General features: G+C 33.4%; 1 protein-coding gene across 3 annotated transcripts in view; it reads left to right on the top strand.

The window, feature by feature from the left end:
• The window catches only part of LOC143237974 (glutamate receptor 1-like), a 135677-nt gene that overhangs the window by 98923 nt on the left and 15857 nt on the right, over positions 1-20897 (top strand). For all 3 annotated transcript variants that reach the window (XM_076477794.1, XM_076477795.1, XM_076477797.1), the window contains 7 exons: positions 3005-3169; positions 3882-4070; positions 8645-8752; positions 10852-10962; positions 13110-13325; positions 16905-17260; positions 17866-18064. In XM_076477794.1, coding sequence (XP_076333909.1) covers positions 3005-3169; positions 3882-4070; positions 8645-8752; positions 10852-10962; positions 13110-13325; positions 16905-17260; positions 17866-18064 — 1344 coding nt within the window. The remainder of the gene's footprint in view (positions 1-3004; positions 3170-3881; positions 4071-8644; positions 8753-10851; positions 10963-13109; positions 13326-16904; positions 17261-17865; positions 18065-20897) is intronic.

Here is a 20897-nt window from a genome sequence, read left to right as displayed (position 1 = left end):
TTTACGATACAATGATATTTTCCACGTGTGTCCCTTGCTTAATTCCACTTTGTTTTCAAGCTGCTATACAGTTTGTTAACGTACGATTATGGAATATTGTTCCAAATTCCGCTTATTACTTCCACAACTCAACGAAATTGTTCAGTTGCTTTTTTTTCGTCTTCACAACATATACAGATGTTATAACTTTCATTACGAGACCGTGTGAAGGTCAAACCGTTATTGCTTTAGTGGCCTCTTTACCGTTTTTATAGCTTTCCACCACATTTACAATGTGCTTAGTACAATTATGTTGCTGTAAGTTCAATTCTTGAACCAAAAATTGGATTCCTGAAGGAAAGGTACAATGGATCAAAATCGAGTTATGTCTGACAGAAGTCAGAATGCCACCACTGTTGGTTGAGACGCAGCCCCAAACATTTACTCATACGTCACCATAGATGCACGTTACCTTTCTCTTTTTCGACATAGAAGAAAAAATCTCTCAGTGAATATTGTCGAACAACTTAATGCTATATTTATAGCACGTTCTTAGCTGTGCTTATTTCACTATATGTGGTTTGATGCAATTTGAACATCTTGATTTGACTGCTTTTGTACAGCAGGAGAAAACAGCTGCACGGTCATCGTTACTACTGTACTCGATATAAGATTCAGTCCTCTATTAATAGCACGATGGTTGAGAGGACGTTTACTTGACCACGGTCAACTGAAGCATCAACTTGTGAACACTCTGGCGAAGTTTATATTCATAGGATAAATGGATAGCATGTCTATAGTATGTGCCTCTTATACCCTTTTCCATAAGTATTTCCACAATTACTTCAATAATCTCTCTCTATATATATATTTATATATATACACACACACATACATAAATATAGACATTTCTAAATTTTCATAGACTAATTTCCTACTTATAATTTCACTCCCGTTACGTAACAACTGGGGAGAGAAAAAACAGAGGCATTTGTTAGCTAATATTTGTCCTCCGTTATGCTATTAACTTACGAAGTTAACAGCTCTTCGAAGTCGCTTTTCATGAAATATATGAGTCCACAGACAAAACAACGATTACAGACTAGAATTATCTGATTAGCTGCGTTCTTTGCACTTCTATTGTACTTGCTATCACTGTTTTTGTTTGTTGTGTAAAGATAATTTTTAGCCATACAATAAAACTTCCACAAACCCACAACGAAGTAAATGCAAAGCTTGTTAAATAATATTTTATCTCCTTAATAATGTAAATTTGACTGAAAATTATGTGTTACATATTATAATTTATCCCGGACGACTCTCCGATTTATGTTACGTATGACGATTTCAAATAGCTGAAAGTTTGAATTTTTATTTAGAAGTTAACTGAATGTCGATATGTATTAAATTTATGTTATTTGCCAACAAGATTGATACACACAATTTTCTTTCTTAACACAAATATATTTTAATATAAAATACAATAATAATTTATAACAACATTTATTACAAACAGTTGTTAAAAATATTGGTTTACATACGAGAGTTTTACAAACTGAAAAACTATAACAAGTATTATATCTGGTCTAGAACTAAATATTTTATCAACGGTCCAGATCCACAACAAGTAAATTAATTCTGAGTTCATATTGTTAATCTATCTTAAGCTAAAGCAAGCTAGCTGTTTTCTCTTGGCTGACCTTACATCGCTTATAAGCTGACTTTTTACCGACGAAGATATTTAATGTCCTCGTAGAAATACTAACGTCCAAAGTTAATTAACTGAAGTTGAACGGTTTGTAATATTAGGAATCTGTAATTGTTCTTGGTCAAATATCCATAGTTTTTCAATTAATGAGCGTTTATCACAGCTATAGCTACCGAGGTTTATGGTATACTGACTGTAGCAAACCAAGAATATTAAACTGCCTCTTCACGCGTCGTTTTATAATTTAAAAATATTATAAAGCTTTCGAAAGCTCAGTTAGCAATAATACTGTTAATCACTGGCTTTTTACATACACACATAGTACATTGGTGATTCTGACGTTCGAGAATTTTAGATAATAGGCAGGACTTTTGCAATTCACATCTAACAATATAAGTTACATGCATTTCTACCTTTATGTTTAACTAAAACAAACATCGATATTAAAATAAATATATATTAGTAAAATCTTACATATAATATTAAAAAATAGTTAATTTCTTGGCTGATTGGGAATAGTAACTCACGATATATGGTTTGATCACGAAGTAGGAATGTTACTTAACCAGTAGTTCATCATGTACCCTACTATATTTCTGATAAATTATACTGTTTCGCGAAAATTTGTTAATCTATAAGTTTTCTGTGAACTCTGGTCAACGTTTTGTATGCTACACGGCATCAATATGATTTTTTTTATATTACAAGCTATAAAACTTACCGGTGTTTCTAACATTGTAGTACATCTATATACCAATTATTTTTGTTTTTAATTTAGTAATCCACTTTTCGAATTTCTTGAGATCGGACCCTATATCATTCACAGCACAGGCAAATGTGTTTTTTTTTTATTTTCAGTTAATGAGTTTAGTAACCGTGTGACAACTACCAGTAAGTACTTTTTATTTAGTAAGGCTACCTAACTATTGTATTGAATATTTATACATATGCAACAGTTTCTCTTTCACAATACCTTAACAGCTTTTCTTAACCTTCAAAATCATGTGTCTGTTTGTATGTAGGTACGCTTAGTGAAGTTCCATTTCTATAAACTAAATATATTCATGGTTTTTATCAGTTGAGCTTGCAGTTGTAATAATCGTTAATTATATCTTGTCTTTTTTTTTACTTAATACAATTTGTAAGTAAACAAGATCTTTGGGTCTTCTAGGATGTGTAGATATATACTTCAATTTTATTTTTAATCTATTGTTTTTGTGTTTTTTACTTGCGTCTCTGGAGCACACATTCTCTACTTTGCCTCTAGAGTTTAGATTCCTAATGCCACCTTCAAATTCAATCCAACTTTCCTTCCAGATCGTCGACGAATACTGGAATTCTAGAGTTCTAGAGTTTGGTGCAATGAACGTAACAGGCCTGAGGCTCTTAAAACCAAACAGCCCTTCCTTTAGAAAATTAATGGCATCATGGCAATTTCTAGATCCTATTATCTGGCCAGGAGCTGGAGTAAAGAATATTGGGGTGGGTATACTTAACATCAATTTACGATATAATTTTTTTTAATTGCGTTTTGATTGTGGCGTGAATAGATATCTGGGCTTTTCCATGCAGTCCTAAAGACAGTTGTTGGTAACTTGACAATAACGTTTTGGAAGAGGGTTGTTCCCGAAAAAAAACACACAAAGTTTTTTTATTATTATTAATAATATTTGAAAAATTGCAAAACAAATTAGGAAACAATAGTATACTTGTATTGTCTGAGAATCATTCCGTTTCTTAACATTACATAATGCTATAATTTAAGAAAAAAGTTGAGAAATTAGTCCTCTAATGGTGAGGGATAAACGTCATTGTTAAGTTAACAAGCCAATGTTATTCCGCGCTCAAGCTGTTAAATTAGTTATGGATCCGCATCTACTGCGTTTAAATATCACTTCGAAATTAATAAACCTACAGTTTTGAAATAAGTTTATTTATCATTTATCTTAAGACTGGTATTATAATACTTTGTTTTAATATTTGAATTGAAAGTATTCTGTGAAAAAATTGAAGGATTGTCTGAAAGTTTTTCTGCTTTTTATGTTAAGAAACAAGTAAAATTGTTATTTCTTTGCTATCTTTGATTTGTCAAAAAATCTTACTATTTTACTAATATCTTCACTAACTTCAATAAACTTTTATTTTTACAATGAGTGATGTTTTTTATGAGTTACGTCTCAATAACCCTCTCTAGTCAGACGCAGCTTTGATCTATGATGGAGTAAATGTCATCTTGAATGCTTTATCCAAAATTATCCATGGCCCATCACCAGTGGACTTCTATATTGGCGTTTATAAGAACGGAAGTAAAGGGACTGTCTGTGACACTTCTTACATTAGAGCCTGGGATCACGGATATAAACTGACATCTCAATTGAAAAAGGTAGTGACTTTTAATCTGTGCAATTGCGGTTTTATAAAACATAACTATTTATATGCAAAAACGGCTCGTTTGGGTTGAGAAAATATTTTACATAGAAGAGCAAACAACGTTTCGACCTTCTTCGGTCATCGTCAGGTTCACAAAGAAAGAGGTAACTGACCGGAAGCTGACCACATGTTTGAAAGGGGTTGTGTAACTGTGTGTCGAAATGTAGAGGGCGGTATTAGATGTTTGAATATATAATTTTATTTATTTTATTATATTAATATAGGTATAAAGGCGTTCATTTATATTGGTTTATTTTGGGTTTAAGTTGTTGTATAAGTAAGGCTTCTTTAATTTTGCGTTTGTTTATGTTTGTTTCTTTATTTAGTTTCGATGTTATATCCCTCTTTACAGAAGTTCCAACCACTGAAGCCTGCAAGATAGCCTTAGAACTCTATATCCGAGACCCTAACCCAACTATAGAAATTCCCAGTAACCAATTAGCAACCCTCATAGAATTCACCACGATAAAGACAAACTTCATGTTCAACAACTACAACTATATACAAACAAACGGCCTAAGCATGGGCAACCCAGTATCACCAGTTCTAGCCAATATTTTTATGACACAAGTTGAAACACAAGCAATTAACACAGCATTACATCCACCACTATACTGGTACAGATATGTAGATGACACGGTTGCGGGATTCAAATCTACAGAACACATACTTAATTTTTTCAATCACATTAACTCTATACATCCCAACATTAACTTCACATGTGAACAGGAAGAAAGCAATCAAATATCATTTCTTAACCTCAAAATTACAAGAACTGACACACAATTCAAAACAGAAATCCACCGAAAAATCACCCATACTGGACTATACATTCCTTGGGACTCAGCACATGAAACAAAACAAAAACTCAACATACTAAGAAACCAAATAAACACAGCCATAAAACTATGCTCACCAGATAAAATTAACGATGAATTAGACAAAATAAAACAATACTTCATCAACATCAATAAGTTTCCTCCACAAACCGTAGAAAACATTATACGCACACACCTAGACAAAAAGCAAAATCAACCACCAACTACATACAGTAAATACAGCTCACGAATCAAAAAACCACGAAACCATATACTGCTGTATACCATATATTCCTGACATCAGCAAACAAATAACCAACATTTGGCAAAAATTAGTAACAAAATATGACATTCCAGTTAATACCAAATTTATTCAAAACCAGGCACAAAACTGAGGTCTATACTATGTAAAACTACACTGACAAACACCACACCAACATTATTTATAAAATACAATGTGATAACTGCCACGACTTCTATATTGGAGAAACAAGTAGAAAAATGGAAACCAGATTCAAAGAACATAAAAAGTCACCTGCACACGTTTTCGAACACTGCAAGTCAAATAAACACAACATAACCATAGAAAACACTCAAATACTAAATAAAGAAACAAACATAAACAAACGCAAAATTAAAGAAGCCTTACTTATACAACAACTTAAACCCAAAATAAACCAATATAAAGGAACGCCTTTATACCTATATTAATATAATAAAATAAATAAAATTATATATTCAAACATCTAATACCGCCCTCTACATTTCGACACACAGTTACACAACCCCTTTCAAACATGTGGTCAGCTTCCGGTCAGTTACCTCTTTCTTTGTGAACCTGACGATGACCGAAGAAGGTCGAAACGTTGTTCGCTCTTCTATGTAAAATATTTTCTCAACCCAAACGAGCCGTTTTTGCATATAAATTTCTCAACAAGTGGGTTTCTCGACATCACTGATTAAAACATAACTAATTACCCTCTGTAACAGTTCAAGTACAAGTGATGATTAAATTCTTGAATTTAATGGGTAGGGTGACAACAATTGTCTTCCCAATATATAAAATAACTTAATATAAGATAATTATATGTATAACCTTTTAGCGAAATAAAACATTAGTTTCATTAGTTAAACATTATTTTACATACATCATTTCAGTTTATGTTTCATGGTCCATTTGAGTGATCACTGAAAAGGTTTGAATACTATATACAAAGTCACACAACTTTTTTTTTCAACAAGTTAAATTTGGTAAGGAGTGATTTTGTCTTCACAAATTTTCAAAGAAATGATAACAGTGGTGCCATTTTACAAATAATTATATTACAGTCATTGCAGAATTCAAGTTCGTGTTTTTAATAATATTGTTCCTGCAATTAATTTTGTATTCATCCTCAAACATTATTTATATAACAACAAGTAATCAATAAACGATAACAAAATTAGTTATTTGAACACCAATTCATGTCCCGTACTTGTTGTTAAGCGTTTCATGTCGTATAGTTTTCAAAATATTTTTCTTTGCTTATTTCAGTCGATTAAACTCCCCAATCTCAACCTTTTATAGAGAAAAATATATAATGATATAAAATGTTCAAATTATTAACTGAACTGCTTAATTAATATAAAGACATTTCCTGAACAGTAACATGGTAACAACGTCAGAGCACATTTTATTATAAAAGTTATTCTACCATCATGACTGTATTAAATATTAACTGCTTCTTTTGTTTTGTGTTGTTTTTCTATAAATCGAAGAAAGTTTTATAAATGACAAACAATGGTGTTCCCCGCTAGAACAGTTGTAAATCTTAGGATTTATATCGCTCAAATCAGGCATTCGATTCCCCTTGGTGGGCATAGCAGATAGCCCGATGTGGCTTTGTTAGAAGGAAAAAAAACACACACAAAATAATGGTATTACACAAACCTACGAAATTAAACTTCATAAAAGTTGTTTTGGTTTTAATAACAATTTTTCCATAATTACGATACGCATATCTAGAAAATAATATTCATTTTTTTTCTATCACTCAAGGATTTTTTTTTACAAATCGAAAAGAAAACTCTTACTTATACCAAATTATTGTTTCATTCATCACAATAAATACTTGTATTACTACGTTTATTAAGGGAAGGCAGCTAGTCATCACCACCCACCGCCGACACGAATAGTGGAATTGATCGTCACGTTATAACGCCACATGGCTGAAAGGGTGAGCGTGTACGGTGCAACGGGAATTCGAACCCGCAACCCTCAGATTACGAATCGAACGCCTTAACCCACCTGGCAACATTGGGCCCAATTACTATGAAACCTATACACGAGGATATATTTTTTTAATTTCTCTCAAGAAACCTTGTCCATCCGATCATACCCGAAATTAGCTATTACGGCTTTTGTCGTATCTCGAGTTATTCTTGTAAGTATAATGAGATAATATTATGTATGACACTGAATTAAATGTAAAATAATTCTTTGGAGTATATTAAACACACTGTTCCGCAACGTTCAATCATATCTCTTTATTTTTTATCAAAGTAATAGATGTTTTTGCCTATCAGAAAAGTGTATCACATGAGAAGTATATATAACAAGCCACTTATTATCCACCACCACTAAGAACAAGTTTTAAAAATATTTTATTCTTAAATTGGCTGAACCTATTTAAAATACTCGTTTTTGCTTCGTAAAATCTGTTTGATAACGTTCAACTTCAAATTTCTGTTCCTGACAAATAACATCTGGTCTTACCAAAATAATATCTCCCAGAAGATTGGTTTGTTTTTTGGAATTTCGCACAAAGCAACTCGAGGGCTATCTATGCTAGCCGTCCCTAATTTAGCAGTGTAAGACTAGAGGGAAGGCAGCTAGTCATCACCACCAACTCTTGGTCTACTTTTTACCAACGAATAGTGGGATTGACCGTCACATTATAACGCCCCCACGGCTGGGAGGGCGAGCATGTTTTGACGCGACTCGGGCGCGAACCCGCGACCTTCAGATTACGAAGCGCACGCCTTAACGCGCTAGGCCATGCCAGGCCTGTCAGTGGATTGGAGGTAAGTTTATAGACTTACAACGCTCGTATCTAGGGTTTGATTTTCCATGGTTTGTAGAACACAGTGATCCTTTTGTATAGCTTTTTTTAAACTAAACAAAGAATATCTTCGTTCAGTGTAAAAACATTCAGGTTATTTGTGGCTGTCTAATATAAACTAATTAATAGTTCGTTTTTATTACTTATTTGTTTATTTCTGTTATTTTAAGCTCAAACAGATTTTTCTTTCACTCAGTCAACGTGTGGTTTTGAATATTCTATCAAATGTTATCATTTCTGTTGCATTTGCTTATTTTGTTGGTAACCCATTTACTTATATGTCCACCGCAAGTAGCGAAACTCGTTGTTTTAGCATTATAAACAAACCTTCTGACGTACCACTGAACTACTACCATCTGTTTTGTTTCGTGTGTTTTTTTTTTTTTGTGGGTATTAGCAAGTTTGGTATAATGATTTCTATTAAAATGAATCCAGCAGGTATTGTCATATATTATATACATATCTGTTTATTCTACAGACACTAATTTTAAAGTGCTTCTCAGTTTATGTTTATTCACTTTAAACAGACTTCATTCAAGTTATTATATGCATTTTTAATTTTTTTAATAACATTTATAAAACGGTTAATCTGTTTAACATTCTTACAGACAAGGTTATCAGGATTAACAGGAAACATTGTCTTCGATGGGAATGGTTATAGAAAGAATTTTACGATCGACGTTGTGGAAATGACATTTAACAGTGAGATGGTTAAGGTATGAGGTAATTTTATTACTATACTTCAAGTTGAAATCAATTATTGGTTACAGACGTAGAACTGGCAATTAGTAGTAATATGGTTCAATTATGAAGTAAATTAAAACAAACGAGTGTGAGGGAAATTAAGATAAATAACTTGAAGCAAACTTAACAATATCAGTGAAATAACTTATATCTTTTAATTTTCTAAAATGGAAAATAATTATGATATCTTATGGGGTAAGTTTAAATATTCATTTGGCTCTAAGTAACAATAGTATGAACAATTTTTAAATACATTTTCAAAATTTTTATTTTCACTACACAAGTTTATGACACTCACTAAGGTAGCAGAAATAATTGTAACAATCTTAAACTGCTGTGTGTGTCACTAATAAGTATGTACGTAAATGCTCCAAAATTTGTATCTGGTCATGTGTTCTTTATAGACCATACCAGCGAAAAAAGTTCTGAATTTCCTAACTATAATTGCACAAATATTTTGTGCTCGTTCAAAGGATGTTTAAAAGTCATAGTGCTAAACCCTGAGTTAAAGAAAGGTCGCTGTTGTTTCACAGAAACTTGTTAGATGAACGTAGATGCATCTTATTTGTTCGTTAGAAAGAAATCAGCTCAAAACACAAATAAAAAACGTCGCTTTGATTAAGCTGCTTAACTGTAATCACTTTCATTCTAGTTCTTTTAAAAGATGTTAACAAATCAAGTACTAAACATCAGTGAAATGTCATTGTTATTTTAGATCATTTTAACTGCATTTATATCCACTTCCTAGTTCGACCAACACATAAGTACAAATCATGGCGCTAAACCGCGAAATAAACAAACCATTGTTTTCCGGAACTTAAATTATATCAGTGATAACGATATAAAATAATTCCCATTTTTTCTTTGTAAAATGTTAAGCATAATAATTTTTATAATCCTAATTAGATGAATCTAGATTATTTATCATTTGCATATTTAAATTTCAGTTTTAACAGATATATTTCAAAACGATGTTAGTTATTCTTAGTCAGAATTTAGACACCTCTTCACCATTATACAAAAACTAAAAAAAACGTTCTTCGAATAGTTCTTTACTTTGGCAGTATAGTAACTAGTTTGATATGTTAATTCATCCACATCTTTATAAGTCAAATGAATGAAAAGAAAACTATTTCTCTAGGATTGGTGGGCTCTAAATGTTTAATGCTTTCTGATCTAAGTAATCTAGTTATTAAACCATATATAAACGGAGACTAATTTCCATATATGGTTTAGATTATTTTCGTATATAATTAGTGAACATTTCGCCAAGTTTCTCTCGATGACCATAACTTTATCTAAGCAATGGTTCTATTGTCTTAAACGACCTCACTTTTCATCTAATGTCATTCATGTTTTATGTCGTAGCTTTTCGTTAATCTGGCTTACAGTACGTCTAACGCTATGGTGATTCTCTAAGTTTATCTATTTAATGAGCTTCCTATGTGAAAACGAATTACGATTTTTCGACCTTAAAACCTCATGAAAAAACATAACATAGTAAGTATTATACGCTCTTTAAACACTTACTACGTATGTTATTGTTATCTATAAGTTGAAACTTACACCAATAACTTTCTACGGCGCTTTAAATTATCCCAAAATGTAAATAGGATACCGAATGATTACACAAACATTCGTTTTGAAAATATCTGTCAAAAGCTGAAATATAATACGCAAATGACAAATAATCTAGATTCATCTATTTAGGATTTGTTTGTGTAATTATTCGCCATCCTATTTACATTTTGTTTAAGTAATATAAATATCTAAGTAAAACTGTTAATTACCACATAGTAGATACACTTATTTTTAATGTCATACCAATGTAATACATATGACTCTTTTAGTAAGAAAAATAAGTTATTAAAATGTGTGAAGTTAAAGATTCTCCCTTTTAAGGTAGTATTTATATCGCTGCAATATCCTCTCAAAGTGTAAAATGCTTATAAAGAAAGTATGATTATTTTATTATTTAACATAGAAATGATAAGTAAGAGAAAGTTGTTTTCCTCATATTTCTATAAAAATATCAGAAATTAAAAAAAACTCTCCTTACCCATACTTTCAGATTGCCGAATGGACAGACAGCCGAGGACTGGAACTTGTCTCACCCGTTTACAAAAGGGTGAAACAAGATAGAGGATTTGAGAATAAAACCTACATTGTGACAAGTATATTGGTAAGTCTAGACCAAACTATACTATTGTTTTACCAAATGTATATTGTGCAACCTCATAAAATAAAAGTTCATACACCTTGTACCAGAATGAAAATGACTGAAGAAAACGGTATTTGTTTCTAACAAATGAGGCCCGGCATTACCAGGTGGGTTAAGGCGTTCGACTCGTAATCTGAGGGTCGCGGGTTCGAATCCACGTCCCACTAAACATGCTTGCCCTTTCAGCCGTGGGGACGTCATAATATGACTGTCAATCCCACTATTCGTTGGTAAAAGAGTAGCCCAAGAATTGGCAGTGGTTGGTGATGACTAGCTGCCTTCTCTCCAGTCTTACACTGCTAAATTAGGGACGGTTAGCGCAGGTAGCCCTTCTATAGCTTTGCGCAAAGTTCAAAACAAACCAAATTCCAGCAAGTGTGACAAGCTGAAAGAGAATGGTCAAGTATTTTGTCTAGGCCCTTTATTAATAAACACAGTAAATATGAATTGTACATACTTTAAAGTTATAAAATTATAAGAATTTCAAAATTTTTACCGCTGTACTTCTTTCTTTTCATTCAATGTATTTGTTAACGTTTTAAACCTGAAAACTCTTTCTGGTTTTTAATTTGAAGATGCAATTTAGAGTTTACTAGAGTGGGTTACAATATTTGCATACTGTAATATAATACTTTAAATTAACAACAGATTCATTCGACTGGAATCGAAATTTAATGATGAAAACTAAAACGAATGAAATAACAACGAATATTTGACACGTATGTGTGTGTGTGTTTGTGTACGGTAACAAACATTTAATTCTTGAACGTCTCTGAATGTACATAGTGAATCTTCAGCAAGCCATATTGATTGTTTGTTTGTTTCTGAATTTCGCGCAAAGCTACACGAGAACTATCTGTGCTAGCCGTCCCAAATTTAGTATACTAGAAGAAAGGTAACTAGTCATCATTACCCATCGCCCCCTCTTGTATTACTGTTTTACCAACGAATAGTAGGAGTGACCGTCACATTATAACGCACCCACGGCTGAAAGAGCGGACATATTTGGTGTGACGCGAATTCGAACCCACGATCCTCAGATTACGAGCCGAGCGCCCTAACTTCGTGACCATGCCGGATCAGTCATATTGAACAAAGTAAAATATTAGGTGCAAAAATTTACAATGTTACAAATATTTACAAATAATGTTACAAAGAGTAATTGAAATGGAGAGTAAGAGGACGAAGTCAATTGAAAAAAATAAAATAAAGAAAAAATAACATAATGCAACAATTGTTACAGCATTTTACAACAATTTTAAACAAAACTGATCGTAGTAAGGTCGTGTTGTTATTTAAAGTTGAGAGTTCATTTATACTAGACAACTTTTCTTAATTAAAAGTTCAATATTGGATGATCCAGATAAGATTACTTTCAAATTTCAACCAACAAGGGGTAGTAGTTGGTTTTCACTGTATGTACCTAATATTTTACCTTGTCCAACATAAATTGCTGAAGATGGAATATGTGGATTCCAAAATTTAAATGTTTACCGTTCGTTATTAATACTTTTAATTGTTTATGGAATTTGTTTTGTTTTTAGATTGGTGTGTTAGTAGGTTTGCTTTGATTTGTTTTGAAAATCGCGCAAAGCTACACGAAAGCTAACTGGACTAGAGCGATAACTGATCTTATTCCTACTAACTTACACCTAACACGGCCAGGTGGTTACGGTACTCCACTGGCACCCTGAGGGTTGCGGTTCGAATCCCCGTCACACCAATCATACTTGATCTTTCAACCGTGGGGCGATATAATGTGACGGTCGATCCCACTATTCGTTGACGGTGGGCGGTGATGACTAGCTGCCTTCCCTTTAGTCTTACACTGCTAAATTAGGGACGGCTATCGGGGCTAGTTTACACGGCTAAAAGGGCGAGCATGTTTGGTTGGAGAGGATTCAAACCGGCGACCCTCAACGTACAAGTCGATTGTCTTAACCACCTAGCCATGCCGGACCAGTTAGCAGGAATATGATCTGTTATCGCTCTAGTAATGTTTATATTGATTGTATTATCAATATATAATATTTTATTCATCTAGTTTAAAAATGATGCAGATAATTATTGATTATTTTCAAATATTTCACCTCTGTCTATTCCAATAGGAAGAACCATATCTGATGTACAAGAAACCTGATCCTGGCGAAGTGCTGGAAGGGAATTCCATGTTCGAAGGTTACTGTAAAGACCTGGCAGAACTTATTGCCAATAAACTTAATCTTGACTACGTCTTGAAGCTAGTTAATGACTCTAAATATGGCGGGCAAGATCCGAACTCACCAGCTGGTTGGAACGGAATGGTTGGAGAACTTATTCGCAAGGTAAGTGTAAACTACGACTTTCTTCCCTTGAAGATATATACGTTTATTACGTGTATCATAGAAACTTTCGATGTTAAAATTATTTTGATTTAAGTAAGATTAGTTGCCCTTTGACTTCATCTGCACAGTTTGAACGATATCACTGCCTGTGATCCAGTCACAAGCGTGAGAATCTACATTTTCTAGCTCATGCTATGACAAAACACTCAGTCATACTTAGAAATTAATTCTGATGAAGATTAGTTCTGAAGTAAATTTTGAAAAAATGGCAAGTACTATTTTTTTCTTAAGTAAATTAACTTCAGCATAGGATTGTCCAATAAGATTGATGATAAAGTCATAAAATTTGTTGCAAAATCTAAACTTTATGAAAGCAACACACCTCTCCACCCATATTTGAATTTTCTGAGGAATATGTTAAACTATATTATGATTGTGTGAATTAAAAATAAATATATTTTGAAGAATAAAATCAAATATGTGACGAGATTCAGTTTGCTAAAACGGTTATGGAATTGAAATAAAATTTACTTTTAGGTCTATGAAAAACACCTAAAGTAAAGGTTTGAAAGATAATATCATTTTTCTGAATGATATATACATTAAGTTAAAACACCATCAGGTTTGAGAGCAGTTGCTACAAACGTAACTACAAAATGACACTTGAAATTAATATATATAGTGTAAGTAGAATAAAAAAATTACACAATGTAACAATGTTATTTGTTAATTGCTTATGCTGTAAAAGTACAGATGATGACTATTATTCCCTTTAAACTTTGCTTTTGTGACCTGAATAATGAAATTTAGAAATTAACCTATTTTCTATGTAAAAACCTACAAATTTGTACATTTTCATTTACATAAGGTCTGAATAAAACAACATATGAATCGAGATTTACATATATTTATACTAAAATTATACAAAAATGTTTAGAAATGAGTAGTTTTTTAAGATTTGCGACTATAATGTAAGAGATGCCACTTATTCGGATAACAGGCAATTCCAATTGCCTCGCACAGATCGGATAAATTGTGGCAGAGGTAGAGCTCATCTTGACGAGTGAAGAAGCTTGAAAAATGTCGGTGACGCTTCTTCTGACTTTCGACTTGCACACTTTCATCTAACAAATCCCACTCCTTAAGTCTAGATGTCAAAAGCTCGGCATTTGACTTTGTTAGACCAAAATCTCAGACCAAGTCATTGGGTTTCTTTGGTTGGTGTAGTATGGGTTTCTTTCACCAGCTGCACCTCTGAAATTGTAATCTGGACCTTCAACGTCTACCTCCTCTTCTGATTTGTTGCTCTCTTCTGAGGGTGGCTGTTTTCTCTCTGGCAGTGTGGGTACAGGAAACTCATGGCACTGTGGCACTGGGGTGATGGATGATGGAAGGTCCGGATACATGATAGCAGATGCATTCTTGCCAACCCAACGTTTGGAAGGGTCCACCATGCAGAAGTAGCTATTGCTTGATTGGTCAGTGGGTCCACGCCTAATTCTTGGAATAACGAACTTCATAGCTCTCTTTTCCCTTCTGTACCATCCTGCAAAAGAGCAAAATAAAATTGTTATTATGAATAATAAATTTATTTCATCCACAACTAATGTGTAAGAGGTTCATGCAAAATATTTTATATTTAATATTTTTTCTATACTATTGGAAGTTTAAAAAAATAATTCATTTTAAAAGGTCTAAAATTTCTATAATATAAAATCTTACTATTCAAGCAAGCAAAAATTGTCCGTCTTCTCTTCTAGTTTTTTCGCAGTGCTCGCAGGTAAAATGAGGGGCCCACAGTTTGTTTTGATCCACGACAGGCATGCCAAAATATGCCTTGTAGACTTCACACATTTTAGTAGATGCTGTCACAGAGTACTTGTTCGCCCTTTTCTTGATAAATTAGTAACATACATAGCAGAATGCATCTGGAGAATGCTTGCAGCTTCTTGATGCCATCTCTGATAAAATCAGATAGGTCTGTGTGTTCACTTTGGCAGCTAGAACTAAACTGAAGTAATAAGTGGTGAGCCCATGTATATATATTACTATGGAAAGTTCTATAAAATTCTTGTAAGTCCTACAACATTCTAGAAAGTTCTTGAATATTCTTGTAAGTTCGATAAAATTTTCTATAAGCTACTCAGCACTGAATCTACCTGAAACGTTCTGAAAAATGGGTAAATTTGAAAATTTCATTACCCAGGTCGCAAAAGCAAAGTTTGAAGAGAAAATAGGTCTTTTCCTTTTACTTTAGGGATAAACAATTGGGAAATAACACTTTCTGCCCAGAAACAAGAAAAAGTAAAAATTTTGTTACACTGTGTTATCAGATATGGTAATACTTAACTAGTGGATTCTGTATTCGTTGTGGATAAAATGTATTAATCATATATCTTGTTCTTGTTCTCATATAAAGGCAATACACGTTTATATTCTGTTCGACGTTTCAGGTCACCCGTGGAATAACGGTAAATTTATAAACTTACAGTCCTAAAATCTGGGGGACAATTCCCCACGGTGGACACAACAGATAACCCTACGTGGCTTTGTTCGAAACCAAACAAATAATTTTCATATAAATATAGCCCTCTATCTCCGTGGTAAAGCAGTATATCTGCAGACTTATAACAATAGGAACCGGGTTTTGATAACCGTGATTGTCAGAACACAGATAGCTCATTATGTAGATTTATGGTGAAATGTAAACACATAAATATGTTTTGAGACGTTGAAGAAATGCTCTTTTCAATTAAACAACTTATTTCCTTCGCATGGTAAGTACATTCCTCACTTTTAAAAGCCTTTATAATTTCCGACATAATGATAGCCAATAATTTGTATTCTTTTATAATGAGCCATAAGGGCTTAATGACAAAGTCAGTATTTCTCCTTGTTAATTTCTCAGGAAGGCTGCTTTATCAGTTAATCCACGTGCATAACTACCAGGAAGTTTTAGCAATTTCAAACTTTACCAAATATCCCACTTCTCGAGTATTTAATAGCACCGTTAGATGGCAAAAAGGTGGTAAACTGAAATGAAAATACATTGCTAATTTTATGTGAGCTCCTTGAATATATTAATGCTAGTATATGTATTTGATAATACATACGATGTAATCGTGTACACATTCTATACATCCCATTAACAAAATACAATATCTGGTTTAAAACACATTTAATGTTAGTGACAACTCGTGGAAAAACTTGTAATTTCAATATAACTTGATTTAACAATTTAGACCTCTAAATAGCACTTTAAAACACGTTTTTATGATATATTTATCCATTAACGTTCTGCATTAATACCCCTCACATAAGATAATATTTCACTGTATCGTAATGCTTGTTATACTTCATACGATAAGCTGTTGGTTGTGTAGTTATGCGTTGTGTGCTATATTACTACTGTTTGATAAAGATAAACTCTGAGTTTCTTATCAGCTCTCTCAAAATGTCCTTTCTGTGAAACAGGTTTATTCTGTGGGAAACTATAACTGTATTAAACGTTTTCCACCTCTGGGTTAAGTTAATGATGATTCATCTGTCTAAATCCTTTATTCTATCCTTAACTTTCAGGAGGCGGACATGGCCATCGCGCCATTGACTATCAGTGAGGTCAGGGAAAGGGTCATAGATTTTACCAAACCGTACATGTCACTGGGAATTAGCATCATGATCAAGAAGCCGATGAAGAAGAAACCAGGAGTCTTTTCTTTCATGAACCCTTTATCTAAAGAGATTTGGATGTGTATCATCTTTGCCTACGTGGGCGTGTCTGTGGTCTTGTTCCTAGTTAGTCGATTTTCTCCGCACGAATGGAGAGTGGAAGATACATTCTTAGGACCAACCATGTCTAATGATTTCTCGCTCATCAACAGTTTGTGGTTTTCATTAGGAGCTTTCATGCAGCAAGGATGTGACGTCTGTCCAAGGTAATTTATATAGTCACCCAAAACATAGTTACCTCGTCTTCTGTGTGGATAAAATTTCAATTATAGTACCAAACCTCGCTTACTTTTTACCATTCTGTATGTCAAACTTACTGCTATCACACACCTGTACATTAATTTGAAACAGAGGAAAATTGAAAAGAAGTAATATCATGCCTTCAGGCAACCTTTGGAACTATCCTGTGTCCTGAACTATCTATTTTTAACCATTCTATATCATGAGATTATTAAACAAAAATGAATGTAAGTAATAATATAATCAGTAAATCTTCTAATCAGTCAAAACAGAGAACTAATTAATAAGATAAAAATAAAATGAAAGGCATGAATACGTGCAAAACTAATCACTGATATTACATAAACGTCGGAGATTTTTATAGTGTTAACCGAAATTACTTTAGAATGGAGATTTAAACATGTTTTAGTTTTCTTGTTTTCCGAAATATCAATTTAAAACCAAGTTTTTATCTTTATTATTAGGGCTGAGTTCTAATAAAATCATACCAGTTATTTACAAATATTGCATTTTTAACTATAAACGTTTTTTATAAACGAGTTTTTTTATTCTTTACTGATTTTGGTTTTAGATCTGTTGCTGGCAGAATTGTAGGCAGCGTTTGGTGGTTTTTTACTCTCATAATCATATCCTCCTACACAGCCAACTTAGCAGCCTTCCTTACAGTGGAGAGAATGGTCACTCCTATCAACTCAGCAGAAGATTTAGCTAAACAAACAGAAGTTGAATACGGCACATTAATGTATTCTTCAACTCAAGAATTCTTTAGGGTTGGTTCTATGAAATTCAATTGTAATACGTTTTCTCTAGAAATTGATATTTTAGTAATATCAAAAAGAAAAATTGTATTTTAAGATTTTAAAGTAGTTTAATTTTTGATATTTTAACTATATATATTATTATTATTACAACACTTAGTTGTTCGTTTACGATTTTAGTGAGAATTTCGAGCCTTACCTCTTACAGATAAATAAATTACGGACCTCTGTTTTATTATACTTTAAATTTCAAATTGACAAATATTATTTATATTAATACATACCTTAAACTCTTTCCACGTATCAAACAGTTCAAAACATTTTGTTTATAGTATAAAGTAGTAACTCAAATTGCAATCATGTGAACCGACATCTAGTGTCAAGATTATTTTCTTAAATGAAAATCACGTTTAAACAACGTTTCAATAAGCTCATACTAAGTCATTTTATTCGTAAAAGGTGATTGTGTTATTTGCTTATTACCTTTTCTATCTTCGTGGCTTATACAATAAATCCCCTTATCCTATAAATTACTTAAGAAATTTTCTGTGTTTTAACCTTTACATATCTTGAGAACATTTCCTGGTAGCCGTGTTTGTGTTATAAAGAATAATGCATTGTGAATCACAAAATAAAAACTAATTCAGATTTATCTTCGTATGAATATTTCGATAAATTGTAATATACATTCTATATCCGTAGTAATGAACATATTCAGAAATAAACTACTTTAGCTGCTCCGGAGTCACTTACAATACGAGGTCTGTTCAAAAAATACGCGGACTGACGTCATAAAACAAAATGTACTTTATTTAGAAGTTACAGGTCTGGGACCCCTTCAAAGTACTCTCCTCCCCAACGCACACACTTATCCCAACGGTGTTTCCACTTGTTGAAACAGTCCTGGTACGCTTCTTTTGTAATGTCCTCCAGCTCCTTCGTCGCATTTGCTTTAATCTCGGGAATCGTCTCAAATCTTCTTCCTTTCAAGGGTCTTTTGAGTTTGGGGAACAAGAAAAAATCGCAAGGAGCAAGGTCAGGTAAGTAGGGTGGGTGGGGAAGAACAGTGATCGAGTGTTTGGCCAAAAACGCACGAGTTCTGAGGGCTGAATTTCGCAGCAACGCGGTGCATCTTCAATTTTTCGGTCAAAATCTCGTAACAAGATCCAACTGATATCCCACACTCTTCAGCAAGCTCCCTGACAGTCAGACGTCGATTTGCCCGCACCAGGGTGTTGATTTTGTCGGCGTGTGGGTCGTCAGTTGACGTGAAAGGACGCCCAGGACGCTCATCATCTTCAATGGATTGTCGACCATCCTTAAAACGTTCATGCCACTTGAAACATGCCGTACGCTTCATAGCAAAATCACCGTAAGCCGTGTTAGGCATAGCAAAAGTTTCAGTCGCAGATTTTCCAAGTTTAACACAAAATTTCACAGCAAGTTGTTGCTCCTTCAGGTCATTCATTCTGAAATCCGCCAAACGAAAAAATCGCACTTCACGTAAAACCGCGTAGCTAATACACAAATGAAGATATCTGCAATCGGGAAATGGCGTCGTAATCAGCTGATCTGTGCAAACCTAGCGACACCAAGCGAATTCCCCTGGAACCAACTGGAGTCGCGCAATTTAAACAGTCCGCGTATTTTTTGAACAGCCCTCGTACATGTAACATTAATATGGAAAAAAGCTATCGATACACATACAGGAGTAATGAAACATCAACAAAAAGCGAGTAATTTGTACAATGCATTGTATTGTGTATTTGAGCTCTCTTCTCTATACAAAAATTACACGTTGCTTTCATGATGGCTAAAATGTTTAACGATTGTCCTGTATTAAACACACAAAAGCAATTCACTCAAAATGTTTGTCATCTTTGTATTTTCTCAGATTTTACACCTTTCATACACCTTCATTAATGTTAACATTGGGACCTTGTGTCAAGCCATGGTTGTGTATTCTTAATCCTCAATCGGTCTCTTTACTGTGAATATATCATTTCATTATACTTAGTGCATGCTTACTAGAAGATTAATATCAATAATTTGTTTTCCTGAAGTGGCATGATGGATCATTCTCTTCCTGTCCTTGTCAGCAGTCAACTTACAATCAGTTTTATGTAGACCATCTACACCACTGAGTGAGATGTAGCTGGTTACTGATACTGAACACTCACTAAACTTCACTGTAGATATTATACATTAACTGTGATAGAGATTTTTCTTTACCGTCAATTCTAGGAGATTGATTTTTTAAAGTGTTGTAATCTGCTATCCTACCATTAGTACATATTTATGACCTTAAGATAGTCGGTGATTGTCTCAAACAATTCGAATTTGGATTCGTCTGTAAACATTTATTGTACATCCCACTGTTTGTGACCAAATATCCATTTTAACATTTGGGTTCCTAGTAGATGTTTTAGAGCAACTACATGTCCTTTGAAAAACTACATGTTAATGCGTAATAGTTACACCTGCATTTACAGCACAGTCGTTGGAAAGACGTGAACTGGACCTCTTATCTTGTAAGGAACATATTCCAAGATATTTAACGTTAGTTTTGGATGGTTTCGGTTTTCTACCCTTGATCTCTTCTATTATTAATAATGCCAGTCTCACATGCCCTTTAAAGGATCTTGCAAAGAACCTCTACTCAAACGTAAAATATGCTCGAAATGATTTGAAACTTGCTAGCCGAAACTTTGATTTCAACACGATAATCACGCGGTATTTCAATCCTGGAAGTTATGAACCGATTTGTACTACTATAACAGGACATAATATGACTGCCTGGACTTTTATAAGCTTTTTTTGCTAATGTGAAACCTTTTAACTAATG

Source organism: Tachypleus tridentatus, chromosome 13, assembly GCF_004210375.1.
Source record: "Tachypleus tridentatus isolate NWPU-2018 chromosome 13, ASM421037v1, whole genome shotgun sequence".
Taxonomy (NCBI): Eukaryota; Metazoa; Arthropoda; class Merostomata; order Xiphosura; family Limulidae; genus Tachypleus; species Tachypleus tridentatus.
Note: the sequence above shows the minus strand (reverse complement) of the source record. Positions and strands in the feature narration are given on the sequence as shown.